This window comes from Accipiter gentilis, chromosome 18, assembly GCF_929443795.1.
Source record: "Accipiter gentilis chromosome 18, bAccGen1.1, whole genome shotgun sequence".
Lineage (NCBI taxonomy): Eukaryota > Metazoa > Chordata > Aves > Accipitriformes > Accipitridae > Astur > Astur gentilis.
In genome coordinates, this window is record NC_064897.1 from 6,244,562 (window position 1) to 6,263,519 (window position 18,958).

General features: G+C 38.7%; 1 protein-coding gene across 1 annotated transcript in view; it reads left to right on the top strand.

Moving 5' to 3' along the window:
* The window catches only part of ANO2 (anoctamin 2), a 199,877-nt gene that overhangs the window by 33,646 nt on the left and 147,273 nt on the right, over window positions 1-18,958 (top strand). Inside the window, exons 4-7 of the mRNA XM_049821656.1 lie at window positions 8,471-8,569; window positions 13,799-13,950; window positions 15,207-15,261; window positions 16,165-16,213. Coding sequence (XP_049677613.1) covers window positions 8,471-8,569; window positions 13,799-13,950; window positions 15,207-15,261; window positions 16,165-16,213 — 355 coding nt within the window. The remainder of the gene's footprint in view (window positions 1-8,470; window positions 8,570-13,798; window positions 13,951-15,206; window positions 15,262-16,164; window positions 16,214-18,958) is intronic.

Sequence of the window (18,958 nt, forward strand, 5' to 3'; positions counted from 1 at the left end):
AAATACATTTGTACCATCTGTTAACACTTTTAATTTAAAAGAAAAGTAAGCCCTCTAAAATATTTTTCCTAAGAATGCATTGAAATTTAAAATCTTTCAACACAAAATTGAATCATATTTTATATGCTTGTTTGTTAATAATCCAGATCAAGTATTGAGTAATGAAGCAATATTTTAAGGTGCTTTTCCTCTGGTTTTCAGTTTGGTATCCTAACCGCTCTTTTTTATTTTTTTTCCTCCAAATTTTTTTTCTTGAGGTTGAGTCTGCTACAGTAGGGGTTCAGTGTCTATTTCGTTAATCCCCCTACTGGTAAGATGCCTGTTATCTGGTCTAAAGATTGACTTCCATGATCTTGCTGCTTCATCTGGAAAGTTATTTAGGGTATAAATCTCTACACAGATTAGCGTGTCTCATTCCCTCAAGAGGAATTACATTTTGCCCTTTTTAATGTTAACTCTTTGGCCTCAAGAAGTTTGTTGATTTTATTATTGATAATCAAGTTTGATATGATGTATTTTACAGAATATTGGCTTATTTGCTAGCTAATTTGGCACTGAATGTAGCCAGGCCAGCTGATTACGTGTTTTTCCATCGACACTGCCAAAATACAGGAGGTGGTAAAGTAGACATACTCCTCTCTTCCTCTTTGAGGAAGTCTGATTTGGGTAGGTTTTTTTCAATTTTACATTTTATTATTATTTCTGGTATTCTTCAGTCTCAGAAGATGTACTGTAATTGTGATATGCTTTTGTAGCAAGACATTTTTGTCAGTGACATAGGAGAAATTTGCTGATAAAGTTATTCTAAACAAATAGGGAAGATTTTGCTTTACATTTGAAAGCCACATTTTTCGTGCTGTAGTAACTAGTGGCCATAGATAAATATTTGGAAAATAACCAGGAAAATGCACTAATTTTTAAATCCAAAATGTGCATTCAGAAAGAATTAAAAATGAATGACCATCCTGACATATTTGTTACTCACCTCCATATAGGTTCTGCATTGAGTACTGCAGTAATGCAGAGGTCTCTGCCTTTTTATATTTGGCAGACTTAACAATCTATTCTACATTTGTGCTTGAGTTTCTAACAGCTCATTTTCATTCTGTTGTGTGCCATTAAATATTTCCATCTTCTTCAGGGGAAGCATGCCTGTGTTTTTAGGCTTCCTGTATCATCTTCCATTCAGAGACACTTTCTGTCTATAGATGAGTGGGAAGATTTTGGTTGGACAGGCAGCAATGCCATGAAGAAACATTGCAAAGGATGTGCAAAGTCAACTGTTTCATACCACAGTGCTTTATCTAAGGAATTAAGGTTATATAGTTTCCTTTAAAGTGTTTTGGCCATATCTTTCATTCCAAGGTGTTCTGTTCTTTGCTTATACACACTAGTATATTTAACTGTTTATGTTCAGAGGTGGGAGTAAGAGAGTGAAATACACGGGACGTTAACACCATCGCTGTTTGTAGAAATGAAGAAAGAGAAAGGCAAACTGTCTAAATGTGTAAATTATTGCAGCTTTGCTTAGGGTCTGAAATTTGGACTTGAGCATGTCTGCTTCGTATATTGTTGAGCAGCTAAAAACAACATAACTGTGAACTAGATGGAGTTTACCTCTGCCATCAGTGAACAAGCCTGTGCTTTGCATCTTTACACTTGTGCTTTGTGTGACTGGTGGTCTGTCAGGAGTGGGACAACTTCTTGGGGCTGTTGGGGATTGCTGCTAATTATTTGTAATACCTTTGCAAGAGAATCTGCAGTCACTGATGAGGATCTCATTATGCTATACACTATACAGCCATAGACTAAGGTAAATCTGTGTCCCAGAGAAATAATGAAAATAGAAAAGGGGAAGTTTGGCAAAAAGTAAAAAGACTACAGTTTTTGAAGGAAATTGTGGTAATTATAAGATGTGTAGTATGGCTATTGGCTGTATCTGTAGACTCTTATCTGTTTACTGTATTAATTGAGCACCTCTCAATCTGTAATATATTTAGCTTCACAAATGTCTTTTGCTAGAGGGAAGTTCCATTATCTTCATTTAATCAGTGACAGAGAGTTAAATTACTTGCCTACAATTATAGAGATAACATGGGTAGGGAATTACTCTGGACTGACATCTCCATGTCAAGAGATTCTGGGTCTTGACGTCTCACCCAGACTAGTGCGCTGCCCTTCCTTTTTATAATGTAACTGACACACACTCTGATAGGCACGCTTTGCGATAAACTGATTTTGTCTCTTGGATACAAAATATTAAGATCAGCAAAACACCAATCCTTGTCCAGATAGAGATTCAATACATTTGGCACAAAACATAGACGCTTTCACAGTCGCTGTCTGAATCTGGCAATGCTGTGTCATTCCATCACGTGCTACCCATGCAGGGGGCCAACAGCTCAGTATTTGGCTCAGCTTTCGTAAAATGTATGTGACCATAGTTCTGTGATAGTAAGAAGAAATTGCGTTTTATCTGCACTATCACATCACATTGTCATTTCCCTCTATTTCCAGGGCTGGTATCAGGAGAGTAGACATTAATTTTGAACAATTGCATTTGCAGACGTGACTGATCCATTTGGTGATGGAATAAATGGGAAGATGATTACTTTTACTGAGCTACTAGGACTTGTCTTTTTTTTCCCCTCTCTACAAACTGTCTCATTGTTGCTTTCCTAGTGTGGCTGGTATTACCAATGTCAGCAAAAGATGTCTGATTATATTAACTGAAGCCATTAGAAACTTGCTGTCTGTGTCTGGTATTTTTCTGACTATTTAACAATCACAGAAGGATAAAATGTTTAAGGCCCAGATAGTTTGTCTTTTTAAGAAGGAAGTTTACATGCTTCAGGTTTTATAATTTATGCCTTTCCATATCCTATGTATATTTTTTTTAAATCATAAGAAAGCTTAGCAGTTCCCTTGGACTCCCTTAGACAGTAGTTAATCACTTCTGTTCAGCTTCTGTCTACCCTTCAGTATTTCTCTTTTCTTCCTATTAAGATACACAGCAGAAATCTATTTCTTGGGACGAGTATTTTAAAATAACTTATTTCCTTTAATATATATGTTATATATCACTATATTCCCTTAATATAGGATGAATGATTTCATGATGAAGAAATAATGAGAAAGACGTACTAGAATGTAGCATTCAGCAATGAATTTTGTATTAGCAGAGTTGCTGGGAGCGATGTGCTAACCACAAAAAAGTCTGAGGCTCTCCCAGAGTATAATTACTGGTTTTGGCCTTTTTGTTGTCTTGACTGTGACTGACAAATATGATGCTTTTAGCATGATATACTTTAGCTCGTATTAGAGGTGTCTAAATAAATTGTCGAGAACACTTCATCTTGAGGTGACATACCTGACACATGACAAATGGGCTGTCTGAATGGACTAAGGTGGGAGACAAACTGGCCTGACAAAATAATGACACTATGAGAAATCTTTGAGCTGGACACGCAGTACTCCAGCTTTTACATGCCGTGCTTTTACGGAGCAACAGGACTTCTCCACAAACTCCTCTTGCAATACAGAATGCTTCACAGCGCATCTCCTCAATCTGTGGCCTGTCCCTGCAAGGGCTGGAATTGAGAAACTGTGAACTGGAAGAGATTAATAAAACCATGGTAATTGTGTTATAGTGGTTCAAAAATATTCCATGTTACTGTTGGACAACTGTAACTGTCAAAGTGGGTAAGAAATATGGATATGCCACTAAATCTACAATGACAAAATTCTCACTTGATATCTGACTTCTGTAGAAACTCAAGTTCAAAGATAAATCTAAATTTTCAGGCAGAGAGAGCTTTTCTACTTAGTCTAGCTATTATGCTTGTCTAGCCATGTTTCAGAACATTCAGCTTTTAGTTAAAAAGAATAATTTTTTTTTGAGTTTTCACTAGTCAAATTATAGTCTATAGGAGTACATTATTTATATACATCTATAAGAGAGCTTTCACAGTTATCATGCATCTTTTTCTGCTATGGCCTTGATGATGATAAGTTTGCAATAAATCTTAGACTTGCAGTTGATGCAGGTGCTAATGTATTTTACTGTGAAGGCATGAAAGATAGAAAAAGTCTCCTTGGAGAAATTTGAATTTTATTCAGCCTATACATTTCCATTATAAGACAGAAAAAATGCAATGTAGACTGCTGTTAAAGTCCTGCTTTAAACTACTAGGAATACATGATAGACTGAAAGAAATATCTGATATATTTTTCTTCATGTGCTGATTGAAAAGCAAACCAGACCTTCCAGATTTTCTTCCATTTGACTTTAATGCTGAGTTTTCGTATTGAAATGGGAAGGCCCAATTCAACTTTGCAAAATAGAAAGGAAGCCAAGATATAAATATATCTTGAATAATTCAGAACTAACTTCCACTCCTGAAACTTATTGGTAGAACTCTGTAATATGGAATATAGATTTGATGAAAAAAGGATCATGAGAGCAACAAATCTGTTTGTCATCTGCATAGAAATACTTAGTCATTTGAGTAATATAATCGGGGAGTGCAATGATATAGACATAGAACAATGCAGGGCCAAGAGTAAAGTCCTGTGGGACATCAGCTGTAAGTGAAAAAGGACTTGATTAAGGATAGCTGTATTAAATAATGAGTGAACGGTCAGACAAAAATAATGTTAGCCAGCATAACATGTTATAGCTTTAGTGACACATCTAGAGTACAATGAATAAGCAATGGTGATTGTCAGTATTCAAAATAGAAGACTGACAGCATTTCATTAGAGCAAATATTAAATTGTATTCACGAACACATGTACCTTGATCATTTCAGGTGACTAAACAAATGACACCATTTAGTGGATGTCTCCAGTAGACCTTTATAAATCCACTCTGGCAATAAGAAAAACAAGTTCTAACTTTTGGTAATGTCTGCAATACAAAAAGCACTCTGGGAATAAGTTAGATGAACAGATCTTCATCAGCCATCATAACAATAATGCCCAAAAAGGGCATGCAAACAGACAACTGGAACTACGGCAGGCTTGAAAAGTGGGGAAAGGAGCCTTACCAGAGGAATAGCTGGTATAGGATTTTATTTTGGTGGCTCAGTAGAAAGCTAGATAGATGGTTTACCCCTTAAGATATGGTATGAGAATGATGATTTAAAATTTATTTTAAATTTCTTTGATTAATTTTAATGTTGGGAAAGCACAGGAAGGTGTGGGAAACATGGTTCTAGAAATCCCAAGCTAAATATTCAGCAGTCTATTGTTCTGCACTTTTTGTTTACCATGCAACAGGAATCACCTGGTCCTGTTTTCCCTACTTTATTTACTTTGCATTAGTCTTTATTAAAATGATCTCAATTTAGTATTGTGGGGTGATTTTTAAGGCTTTTAAAGATTTTTAAGGCTCTGATTCCTCAGCATCTGATATCACTTCATGAATAGCACAACTTTCCAACATATTTTTGTTCAAATATACAAAGGTCATATTCTTCATCTGGTCTTTTCTCTCAAATTATCTGACTGATTTTATTTGCAATCTGTGTAGTCACATGAGCCTGAGCTGGAAACAACCAATTAGATCAGACTGTCCCTCCTCTTGCCAATGTGGAATATAGTCCCCCAGACAGAGGACATGCGCTTGATTTTAGCCAAAAGTCAAGAAGAAGCCTCCTGATCTTCACCCACTGAAATTTAAACTCTCATCTGTTATTAATACATTTTCAGCAAATAATTACCAGAACATCTGCTCATGCCCAGTAAATTTTTACTTCCTTCTCTTAAAGCTGACTTCCCCTGTGGACTGATGAAAGAAATGTTCTGCAGCTCATTCTGCTCTTTAAAAGTGATGTAGTGATCTTTGTAGTTCATGTAGCAGCTATAAGGGAAATAAGAGCAAAATGATTGCAATAAGAATAGTAGGATTTCCATCTAACTCTTTAAAAAATAAATAAATCAGGAAGCATTATGAGACATTCTGCAAATGCATGTTTGATGTTTACATGAAGTTTTAAGCATTTATACAGTTTGAAAAGATTAAATACTGGTTCTAAAATGCTGATGCCAATGTGATATGACACAGCTTTATTTGGAAGTTGATATAAATTGTATGCAAATAAAAAAAATCACTGGCTGAGAAGAGAGGCTTTTCTGAGGTAAATGTGCTACAACAATCTTTCAAATTTAGACATAAGTTTAGACTGTGACTCATACTTAAAACTTTTTTTAACTCAAGCTTTTCAGAAAGAGAAGTCAATTTCCAACAGGAGATGCTAAGTTTCCAAGGATATGACCTATGTTCCCGGGATGTAGAGTTGATGCTGCTTGCTGATTACAGTGACGTTAAGCTATGTCCATTAACATTCTTCTCTGCACAAATGCAACTGTTTGTCCATGTAACAGGCAGCTACTCACAGGTGGGGCACTCCAAGTTTGCATTTAAGCCCAACGTGTAACCCAGCTATGTTTATCATCAAGTTGGACATTCTGCTTCAGTTTCCTTGTCTTCTAAATTTCAGGATATATGAGGGAATGATGTTTTGGGTTTCTGTGGCGGAGTTTTAGTAGCAGCGGAGGGGCCGCAGGGGTGGTTCCTGTGAGAAGCTGCTAGAAGCTTCCCCAGCTCCAATTTGGACCCACTGCTGGCCAACGCCAAGCCCATCAGAGGTGGTGGTAGCCCTTGTGGGCTAACGTATTTAAGAGGGGGAACCTGCAGTGAGTAGGGGGATTGGAATGTGAGAGGAACAGCTCCGCAGATACTGAGGTCAGTGAGGAACGAGGGCAGGAGGAGCGGGGGAGGACGGGATGCCCCCGCAGCCCGTGGTGAGGGGGCAGGCTGTCCCCCCCAGCCCATGGAGGGGAGCGGGGGAACCGATGCCCCCTAAGATGGCCGGGGCTCCGTGGGAAAGCCCACGCTGGAGCAGTCTGTGACCCAAAGGACTGCAGCCCGCGGAAAGGACCCATGTTGGAGAAGTTCATGGAGGACTGTCTCCCGTGGGAGGAACCCCACGCTGGAGCAGGGGAAGAGTGAGGCGTCCTCCCCCTGAGGAGGAAGGAGCGGCAGAGACACCGTGTGAGGAACCGACCCCGGCCCCGTCCGCCGCGGGGGGAGGAGGGGGAGAGAACTGGGGGTGGAGTTGAGGTGGGAAGGTGGGAGGGCTGGGGAGAAGCTGTTCTCAGGTTTGGTTTTAGTTCCTAATATCCTTATTTTGATTTGATTTGTAGTAAATTAAATTGATTTTGTTTCTTCCCCAAGTTAAGCCTGTCTTTTGCCTGTGACCATAAGTGGGGAGTCATCCCTCCCAGTCCTTATCTTGAACCATGAGCTTTCTTTGTATTTTCCCCTCCTCATCCCACCACAGATGTTACTGGCTGGGCTTAAACCATGACAAATGAAAATAGAGGTTCATGCTCCCCTAAAGGGAGGGGACTGTCCTGATCCTTACACATGTGTGGGTGGGAAAATGTAAAAGTGACAGTATGCCCTAGCACCAAAGCCCCAGGATGCACACAGCTACACAAAGATCATTAATCGTAGCACTAATCAAGCCTTTAAAGTCTCCCCCACCCCCGTCAGCTTCCATGTCCTTCCCAAAATATGTCCTCATATCCTCTTTCTAATCTCCATCCCAACTTTTATTCCCTTCATTTCCACAGTAAGCATTCCTCTGTACAATTTAGTGTTACAATTTCTTTGCATTGAGGAAAATTCTTTATCAACATGCCTACATTTCATTTTCATGCTTTTGCAGGGGTGCTGCTTTCTGATCTTGGAGTGCTTTTGTGTAGCTCAGCTGTGCTATCAGGACAGCACCCGCTCAACAGCCCAGATCGCAGCAAACCGGAGGTGCAGAGGCTCCCCTGTGTAGTCTTCTGCCCCTGCACAGCATAACCAGCTATTTACATAAACATTAGGTTCATGTCGCTCTTCGGAAGTTAAATTTGAATGTTCTGTTTAGGGTTGCTACTCCAACTACAGATATTTAGGGCAGTAAATCTTGGGCCTGACCCGCTATAAGGAACTACTAATCTGAAGAATTGTCCAGGAAATAGTTGGGCAAAGCTGAAAATGGGAACCTAAAGCAAAATCCACCCAGAGCAGAAGAAAAGTTTTTTCTTTGTTGGTTTAGATGGGCACAAAAGCCCACTAATGAAGTCAGATCACTTACGAAATATCAGAGTGTGGAAGCTGTAGCTGGGAAGCTTCTGGTTCACCTAACTCCAAAATCTGGAACTGTAGCCTTCCGTCTTCATGGTGCACATACAGCTACACTGTAGGCAGTAGATGAATGGATTTTAGAGCATTTTAAAATTCAGCTTTTAAAGAAAAAGTCACTTATTTTAAGCCTATTTGTAACAGATGTTGGATATTCACTGTGATTGCCTACTGTTGCATGATTTAGTTGGAGATGACATCTTGAAACCTTATTGCTGTATTCTGTTCAATAATATTGAAATACATTGTTTTCACTGATTTGTGTTTCAGAATAAGAGTCAAGGACTGAGTTTTGTCCGTATACATGCACCTTGGCAAGTACTTAGCCGAGAAGCTGAACTCCTTAAAATAAAAATGCCCACTAAAAAGGTAAGTATCTTCCATTTTCTATCAACTAGTTGTATGACTGGAGGAGGGTGAATCAGAATGGTAATTAAATGTATAGAAGCCCATGGAGTTATTTTATCTAAATCAGAGCAAATGAACTGTCAGGCTTACTCTTTCACATTACTAATTATTTTGAGATTATTTAATCAGAGTCATATGTAAAATGGGATTTGCAAAGGGGTTTTCAAAGGCCACAGAGGCAGCTGGCTGACAGTCTGCGTTCAGAAGAGTGATGAAAGAGGTGAGTTTTAAGGAGGGCTTTGGAAGCTGAGAAGGCAGTAGCTATTTGGATTTTTGTCAAGGAACTTTCCTCAAAGGTGGGGGAGTATGGAGATAGTATGATAGCTGGTCATTGCCTTAAGATGTCTCTGAAGTCTCGGGATGCTGAGAGAACCTGTTTTGGTGGTATCAATGACTTAGTGAATTCAGACTTACCTATTGTCATTAAAACTTTGGCTCACTATCTTTACAGTCTTTACAGTCTGCTTTCAGCAGAATTGCTGGCAAACATTGTAAATTCTGAGTAGCAGATCCCAAAATTTGTGGTCCTGCAATGATTTAGCACATTGGCTAACAACTCCACTGAAGTCAGTGGAACTTCCTTGTGCTTTCAGTTAGTGGTACTCATCAGTTGCACTACTGAACACATATTTCATTGCATTGTCATTAGAATTAAAGGACAGGCTGATTTTATTTTCTTTCACAAGGTTGGTTGGTTTATGTTTGTTTGGGTTTTTTGGTGGTTGGTTTGGTTTTTTTTTCATACTGATTGTTTTCACCCAGCAAAAGCTTAGTGTTGTTCACATCTCATGGTGTTACAATCTGTCACTGTTGGAAGCTTGACTAAGCCAATCTTGTATACTTTTACTGTATTGTGTTTGCACCCCAGGAAAAAAAAAAATAAATCTGGTTACTTCAGATAAATCTTTGAAAATGAGTAGGTTTTGGACAGCTACAGTACCTATGTAGTTTCTGGCATATCAATGGATGTACAGGCTCTTTCTAGAAATAGACCCACATATTCAACTCCTCTCTGATTCCTTCCCAGCTTTGTTTGCTTTTTTCTAGTGTCTACTCATTTCTTAATCCTTCTTCCCTCATGGGAATTTTCCCCACCTAGCTTTTTGTAGATACACTGAAGCAAATTTTACACTGTTTTAATTGACGAATACTGCCACGTTATTGTTCTGAGTTAAGGTCTGTCCAGGAGCTTGTAGTCTCCAACAGACGCCCTAGTCATTCACTAATAGTTCTGCATTGCCTTCTCTTCTCTGAATGGGAAGAGAAGTGCACAGTATATCACAAGGCCCTAAAGACACAGAATCATCTGTGGGAAAGACATCTAAAAATATTGACAAATTACTTCATTTAACCGATATATATTATACCTTATTTATAGCATCCTTTACTTTAAAGCAACAGATTTCAATGAACCAATCAGGTCTCTGTACACTTCATGTTGAATGAAACTGCCACAGAACTGACATTTATTGAATAGTATGACAAATATTCGAAGAGTAAATGAACATGTAGTCATTGATTAGGCAGTTATGAAAACAGTGTTCAGGTTTGTACTTGTAATTTATTTTGGTGCGTAGAAGACAACAAAATGAAATATGTCTACCAACAAGGAAACCAGATCTGAATTTTCCTGAAAATTCACTGTAGGGTAATAAGTTGTTTTGTATAACTTAAAAGTGATATGACATATGTAAGGAGAAGATTGCTGACAACTCTTGTTGACTACATTATTTTTCTATTATGTCAGCTGCAGAAGTGGAGTACTACCAGTGCACTACCAGAGAGCAAGCATGACAGGAAATCTATGTTCATGTCTTACTTTTTTTTGCAATTAAAGACAGTTGGAAGTGGAATTTCCTGTGAAGAAAACAAAAATCCACGTCGAAAAACTGAAATCTTTTATTTTGAGGATTTGGCACTACAAACTGAAAAATTCAGCCAGTACCCACTAAAGAGAAAATTCTATTTTTGTTCAGAGAGACAAAAGGTTATTTTCAAGGCACATTATGTACTTTCTGTGACACTATTTTTATTTATTCAAACATCTAATGAAACCATATAGAAGGCATTTTCATGGAAAGTATTTATCTACCTCTAAGCATGATGAATTGGTTGCAAAAAATTTTCTTTCAAATGTTCAGTCTTAAATCATCTTTCAAGACAGACAACATGCTGGGAAAAGATACTTTTTGAGCAATTTTAACTCTATGTATACTTCTGGATATGACAATACAGTTATTTTTGATGAGTGAGAATGGGCCGCACTCAAATATGAGTATGACAAACAAACAGTATGAGAAAAAACAGGACCAGCTGAAAGCATTGGTCCATTCCCAGAGCTATGATGTCTCTGGTATTAGTGAGATTTGGTGGAACAAGTCCCATGACTGGAATGCTGGGATGGAGGGCTGTAGGCTCTTCAGGAGGGATAGGCAGGGCAGGTGGGATGGACGAGTTGTACTGTGTGTAAGGGAGAAGTTTGGCTGTGCAGCCCTTGCAGTTAGGGATGATATGGTTGAGAGCCTCTGGGTGAGGATTAGGGGGCTGGGAAACAAAGCAGATGTCGTTGTGGGTGTCTGCTATTGATTGCCCAGCCAGGATGATGGGACTGATGAATTACTCTATAGGCAATTAGGAGAAATTTCTGGATCGGTAGCGCTTGTCCTTACGGGAGACTTCAACTTCCCAGACATTAAGTGGGAATACCATGCTGCGACAAGCGAGAAATTCCTGAAGTGTGTTGAAGAAATATCTTGTCATAAGTATACAGTGAGCCAACTAAGAATGATGCACTCCTAGACTTGCTATTTGTGACTAGAGAGGGACTTGTGGGAGATGTGATGGCAGGTAGCTGTCTTGGCCACAGTGATCACAAAATGGTTGAGTTTAAAATTTTCATTGTAATGAGAAAAAAGGTCAGCAGAGTTGTTACCCTAAATTTCAAGAGAGCAAACTTTAAGCTACTCAGGGAGCTAGTTAGCGGTGTCCCCTGGGAATCTGCTTTTGAGGGCTTAGGAGTCCATGAGTGCTGGTCAGTTTTTAAGAACCATCTTTTAAAAGCACAAGAGCAGGCAATTCCAGTGTGTCGTAAGTCAAGCAAGTGGGGCAGAAGACCGTCTTGGCTAAACAGGGAACTCCTCATGGAGCTCAAGAAGAAAAAGAAATTGTACTGTCTCTGGAAGCAAGGTCAGGCTTCTCAGGAAGACTACAGAGCTGTGGTTTGCATATTCAGGGAGCAAAGAAGAAAGGCCAAAGCTCATCTGGAGTTGAAACTGGCCAGTGTTGTGTCAGACAATAAAAAGTCTTTTTAAAGTATGTTAATAGCAAGAGGAGGTCTAAGAGAAATATTGGACCAATACTTGTTGAAGATGGTCACCTGACAAATAGGGATGGAGAAAAAGTGGAGGCCTTCAATGTTGTTTTTGTCTCAGTCTTGAATATTAATGATAGACCTTGGGCTGCCTGGTCCTCTGAGTTGGAGGACCACAACTGTGGGAACAGTTTGTGGACACTGAGTTTGTAAGGGACTCTCTGTATCGGCTGAAAGTTCCTAAGTCCATGGGCCTTATGGGATTCATCTCAGAGTACCGAAGGAGTTAGCAGATGTTAGAGCAGTACCCCTTTCATCATCTGCCAAAGGTCTTGGGAGTCTGGGGAGGTCCCTGCTGACTGGAAGCTAGTCAGTGTTATTATAATTTACAGGAAGGGTTAGAGGGAGGACCCAGGAAACTACAGACCTGTTAGCCTAACCTCAGTACCTGGAACAATTATAGAGACGATCATCCTGGGTGCTATTGAAAGGCATTTGAAGGACAATGCAATCGTCAGGCACAGTTAATATGGTTTCATGAAGGGAAAGTCCTGTCTAACTAATTTTATATCCTTCTATGATAAGGTTTCCTACCTAGTGGATGATGGGAAGGCGGTAGGAGGTGTCATTTTTTTCTGACTTTCAGTAAAGGTTTTGATTGTGCCCCTCATAGTATCCTTCTGGACAAGTTGTCCAACTGTGAGAAGAGCAGGTACATGGTGCGCTGGGTGAACTGGTTGAACAGCAGGGCTCAAAGGGTTGGAGCGAGTGGGGCTGTGTTTGGCTGGTGACCAGTCACCAGCGGTGTTCCTCAGGGCTCAATTTTATGGCAAGTTCTGTTCAATATATTTATCAATGCTCTGGATGCAGGAGTTGAATTCACCATTACCAAGTTTGCTGGTGATACTAAACTGGGAGGTGCTGTTGACTCTCTGGAGGGACAAGAGGCCTTGCAGAGGGATCTGGATAGATTGGTGTATTGGGCAATAATCAATAGCATGAAATTCAACATGAACAAATGCTGGATTCTGCACCTGGGTTGGAGTAACGTTGGTCCCAAGTATAAATTGGGAGCAGGGTGGCTGGAGAGCAAACCCCATCCTGGGGGGATCCAACACAGCCTGACCAGCCGGGCAGAAGAGGGGATTATCCCGCTGTATTCAGCGCTGGTGCGGCCCCACCTGGAGTACTGTGCGCAGTTCTGGGCCCCACCATGTCAGAAGGATGTGAAGGTCCTTGAATGCGTCCAGAGGAGGGCAACCAAGCTGGTGACGGGGCTGGAAGGAACATCCTGTGAGGAGGACATAAACTCCTGTTTGGTCAGGTTGTCTGTGTTTCAGGAAAAAATACCTTCATATCTCTGAGAAGCTCCCTAGCACTTCACATCAATCTGAATCAGCAAAAGCTAGGTCCTTGCTCTTAAAACTGCCACATAGCCATAAGCCTGGCATCCTCACTTCTAATGGCATGTGTTCATGTGCTCTTAGATCATACTAGCAAGCATTAGCTAGGAATAATTTATTCTGCCAGGGGCAGTATAATTGGCAGCAGTTAAAGGCCCTTCCTGCTTTGTCTGCTTCTTTTATTCCCAGTTACAAAGTCAAAATAATTACTCTGCCTTTCCATCATCTCCCTGCAGGTCCTAGTTTAGTTAGTAAAGATGTTTCTTGTATTAACAATTCTGCACTGAGTTTTCTTCTGGAAGTAGCCTGTTAAGGACAAGAACTTTTTGGAATTAAACCCCTTACAGATTCACATGCGTGCTGTTTTATTTTAATTACAGGTTTAAACATACGTATATAGCAAATTCTATCCTTTTTTCTTCAGTTTAGTGGATTTTTGGAAGTGACATGCTAATGTACAATATTTTATTTACTCAGATGTATGAAATCACAGAAGAAGGGGGAATACTCAAAAAGTTAAATGAAATATGGTGCAAAGTGACTGAACCTCTGCAACCCCAGGTGCCACAACAAGAAAATACCAACATGAAAAGCCTGTCCTACCCTTTTTCCAGAGAGAAAATATATTTGTGAGTACTTTACATTGTGCTGAGCCATTTAGAAAGCTATAACTTATCTTTTTAAGTGTTGTCATTTTTTCTACCAGTATTTCAATCAAAATTCAGAAATTCATTGAGTATTTCTGGAAATCCTGTGGAAATATTCAAGTTGTCATATTATTCCTGGATAGTATTTCCAAGTGATAAAAGCATATGTCTGCATAAAACTAAATTTATTGACGGCCAAGTAAATAGAACTAAAGTAAATGAACATGCGTTGGCAGTGAGTTCAGTGTCAGTGGATTAACAGAAATCTAAGTTGCAGAGACTTTCTGCCAGTGTTCTACTTCCTTCTGCTGGATAAGGCACTGGCAGCAGTGCACCAAATAAAATATCTATGTTTTTAGCTTGAACCGTAAAAATCCTACCACCAGATTCCTGATCATTTGGTTAAGGACATTACTGCCTGTTTTGAAAAAAAGAAAGAACTAATAGAGAACTGATAATATTTTTCATTTTGATAGATTTATTATAGTAATTAAAACTTGCCTAATAATATGCGGATAAGGAATTCTTGACACCTGCCCTTTCACTCAGAATAATACTGGGCCCAGTTTGACATTAAACACTCCTTTTTTTCCTCATGGGTGTCTCCTTGTATTTATGTCTGATAAATAAAATTCAGTAATAAATATAATGACCCACCATATCATTTATTGTCCTCTCTGACAATTTTAATTAATACTGAATACAAGTCAAATTGATTGAGGGGAATAAACTGGGAAGCTAATTTCACATATGATGTTTTTAAGGTTTAAGGGAATGCATAATTCCAGTGGAATGGTTATTTGAAAGCAAGTGAAATGTTGACTGGTTAGTTGTCTGGGAAAGAGCAATGAACATCTGCATTAGGGTAGTTGAAACCTAATAACAACCTCATAATGTTATAGTGCTGAGGGTATGTTATAAGGAAAAGATTAAAAGGTCATCTTGTGTAAACAATAGAGAGGCTCTCCTTACTCAAAAGGCATTTTACGTTAGTTAATATTCTTCCAGTTTTATGCCCACCATCATTGCAATCCAGGTAGAACTCTGAATGACTAGGTCTTAAATAGCACAGTCTATTATGTTGTACTATTTCATCTATACTTTCTTTAAACATGTGATTTTCTTACTTGCTGTGGTTTCTAATGAATTCTGAATCAGAATCTTATAAGTTGTCTTACTTATTACTACCATGTCTGAAAACATAACAGATTTCTTTTTTTTTTCTCTCAACATTTTAGGTATAACATCAAAGACAAAGACACCTTTTTTGACAATGCTACCCGCAGCCGAATAGTAAGTAAACAAAAGTAACATATCATTGCCTTCTTGTGCTGAATGGGATTTGCTTTAATACTGAGTGTTGTTGACTACTTTGCTAATTTCATCAGTTTCTGCAGTTCTCTGTTCCTGCAAAACACTAAGCAGTTATAAATATGTAATACCCTTCTGGACCTCCCCAGTGGTCCAGGAACAGTAGATATTATGTAGGGAAACACTGCTACTGTCTCTTCTCTGTTGTTCAAAGTTGTTATTAAGCCCTGCTTCCTAATATTTAATGAGATTTTAGTCCATAAAAGGACCTCCTCTACAGTTCTGTAGTAACTTCCTAGCTCCAGCAGCCTTTGGCGAGAAACCTTGTATCATGTTCCTGAGATCCTGCTAGGTCTCCAGCAGGCTGGTGAGGCAAGATTTCTCTTCACATATGCAATGCCAACTCCTCCCTAACATAATCTGTTTCCTGAGGAATAAAATGTTCATCCATACACACTTGGGTTTCATAGATAGAGCATACTGACTGATCACTTTATGTGCATCTTGAGGTTTTACTTTCAAATGTGAAAGCGAAATGGTTTTTTACAAAGTTGGATTTTCTTGTGATTTTCTTTGGTGTAAAATTCTCATTCTACCTGAAGTCCTTATATTTCATCTAGTTTTATAAGGACGTGACACAGCAGGATTTAGCGTACAAATGTTAGGGCAGACAATCTACTAGTAAGAGTTACCATAGCATTGTTAAGAGTTAACTAGTGGCCTCAAGTCATGCATTTATATATGAGTGAAGTGTATGATGTAAATGTATGTGCAAATGAACTCTACAAAAACATCTTATTTTAAAGTTTTGTTTTATTGCTAGCTGCATAATTAAAATAATGCTAAAAGATGATTTGTGTGTTGTATCACTGTTCTTTTCCACAGGTACGTGAAATTTTGAAGCGCACATCTACAAAGGCCAGAAACAGCATGGGTAAGAAGGAGGGAAGATAATTATATATGTTGTTTTGAAAGGAGTTGTTTAAGTATCTCACAGAATATTTATTTTTCTAGCAGAACACAAAAGTATGCTGGCACATTTTCACAAAAACGTAGATTGAAACAAATGCATTGTCTGAGGATTAAAATCAGAATTGTGGTCCATGGTTTGGATAGGACATGGTAATGGAAGCTTGTTTTTCATTTCTACAGGTGTAGGATCTGGCACATAACTTGCATTTCTTGAGTTGTTATAAAATTGGATTTGATTATTATATGATCTGCTTTTGAAAATTCAGATGTCATCTACAATATGTTGTATTATTTCTCCCAGGAGTGGATTTTTCTTGCCATTTCAATAGAATAATATATCTTTCCAGGTTATTTTTATCACTGCAGCTTTAAAAATTATGTCCATGAGCTACATAGTGAAAAATATGACTTAACAATGACTGTTTTGAAGATATTATGTGATACTTTTGGGGTAACCTTGAAATATTTGGAGCTTTTGTTTTCCTGAGGTTCAGAACATTTACAGATGTGCTTACTCTCTTTTCTCTACTCTTTTCTTTCATCCATTGTGATATGATGACACACATCTCCCTGGTGGCAAAGAAGTGCTCCTTGTCTGGCATGTTTTCTGGAAGTCTTTCTGTAAGCTTGACCACTTATGTGCAGATCACAATGTCCTAGAATAATGTACTTGCAAAGAAAATTGTGCTGTAGCAACAGATTCCCGCACAGTCTTGGTGTAACTTTGTGCTGCAGTAATAGATTTCTTTGGTATAGCAGCTGGAATGGAAAAATAGATTAATTTAGGTTCCCCTAAAATAGATACTTTTTTTCCCCCAAATTATATAAAAAAAAAAAAACCCAAACAAAATACTTTCTCTTTTTCAACCAAAAATATTTGGCTTTGCCCAAGTACAAACATTAAAATTTATGATTATTACATTGTTTCCTTTAAAAAAAAAAAGACGACATGGTTGAGAAAATGTTAGGCATTCTTAATTTCTAAAACATTATTCAGCTGGTGTGTGTTTTGTTCACTGTTTGCTCTGTGTTGTTCTATGTTTTGATCTGCTCAAAGGCTCTGGTGGGGCAGGAGAGAGGAATGCTACCTTATTTTGCTGGATTGCTCCACTGGCATCCAGGGAACCTTCCTGGTGACCGGGGAGCCCATGCTTTCCCTGGGAGCTGTGGAGCCTGTGCAAGTAGATATTCTGGGGTGCAGGATTTTAGAGACAAGACAGTATAAGGTATATAAAACAAGAAGCTTGAAGCACAGCAGGGACTCTAAGCCTGTTGACATAAAAGCCAGCCCCCAGAGCTGACACTTTCCCAAGGGATCCAGAGAGACTGTGTAGAACCTGTTGAAACTTTTAAGATTTTTTAAGTTGTTGGGCTGAGAGAAAGCTTGAAAGAAGCAATCAGTCCGACAAGGTCACAGTAGGTAGGGAAAGAGCACTTTACCAATTTTTTTTTTTTTTTTTTTTTTCCCCTCTTAAAGTTTTCTTTTTTAATAACTTGTTCTGGTTTATAGTGTAATAAAAACCATCATTAGAGATCAAAGCACTAGTAGTGATTTTTCAGGCTTTTTTTTTTTACTCTAAGGGGAAAATACAGGCTGATCCACTTCAAGGTCAGGTCAGCTCAAGATCCCATTTGACATGAAGCAAATATTTTATCCCTGCTGTCCTTCCCGTCTTTCTGGTCCATAGCCAAAACATGTTTATGCGTCACCTTTCACCTAAGTTCACTAATTGTTTTGGTCTTCTGAGATCCTCCCCGAAAAGTCCTATGCTTCATATGATGCTAATGTTTTCCCATTTCACTGGTCTTAAAACCACTCAACATGAGTGGTTTAAAAGATTTCTTTAAACATCCTTGGTTTATTCTGGTTGTGGGTGTTTTTTTTTTGTTTTCTTTTGTTTTTTAAGATACCATTGCTTATTTTGTACAAGAGGTAGGACAGTGATGTTGGAAGTACTTGTAGCAGTCTTTGGTTTTTATAAACATATGCTTCATAATATAATAGGAGGAAAATAACTTTTCAAACACATTTGCTTATTGATTTTTACATCTGTGTAAGGCTGAATTTGATTCCACTTCTATGACATTATACAAGGAAGGCATATTTTCTTGTAGCATAACTCTGAACTGTTGTAAACTTTCCAAATATGGAATCCTTTCAGTAGAAGACTTGACATTATCCAAACATGAAGATTTCCCAATTCTATTAATGCATGTAGTGGTATGGGTATTTGTGTTTGTACCAAGGAAGGAATGTATTGGTAATGTCTATCTAGCATCTCTGACCAGAGGTTTTTTCCCAAACATTTCAGAATGATAGTTGTGTAATTTGACTACGGAATTTTTTCATCCCTAAAGACAAGCTAGCTGGTCACTTTTTACTGGGTGTTGAAAGCAAAGAGGTCTGGAGTAAAGTACTAATGTTAGCTTTAATTGCAATCTTATGGAACAATTGTTTTTGCCTGCGGAGACTGAAGTCAGAATGGCTGTAAGAGTCGCAGGTCTTGAGGGCTGGTAGTGGTGGTGTGTACATCTATAGGTGCTGTAGTTACTAGCTGGGCATTCCGTTGCTAAAGCCCTTGTGGTATGTTATCACTGTGATAGTGCCATGTCCCTGTATCTTCCTGTACCTTTCACCAGGCTTTCTGTCTGCAATCTTTAGGACTCAGCAGTTTTTGTCCTGGTGCATCCAGTTTTCTGGCATAAC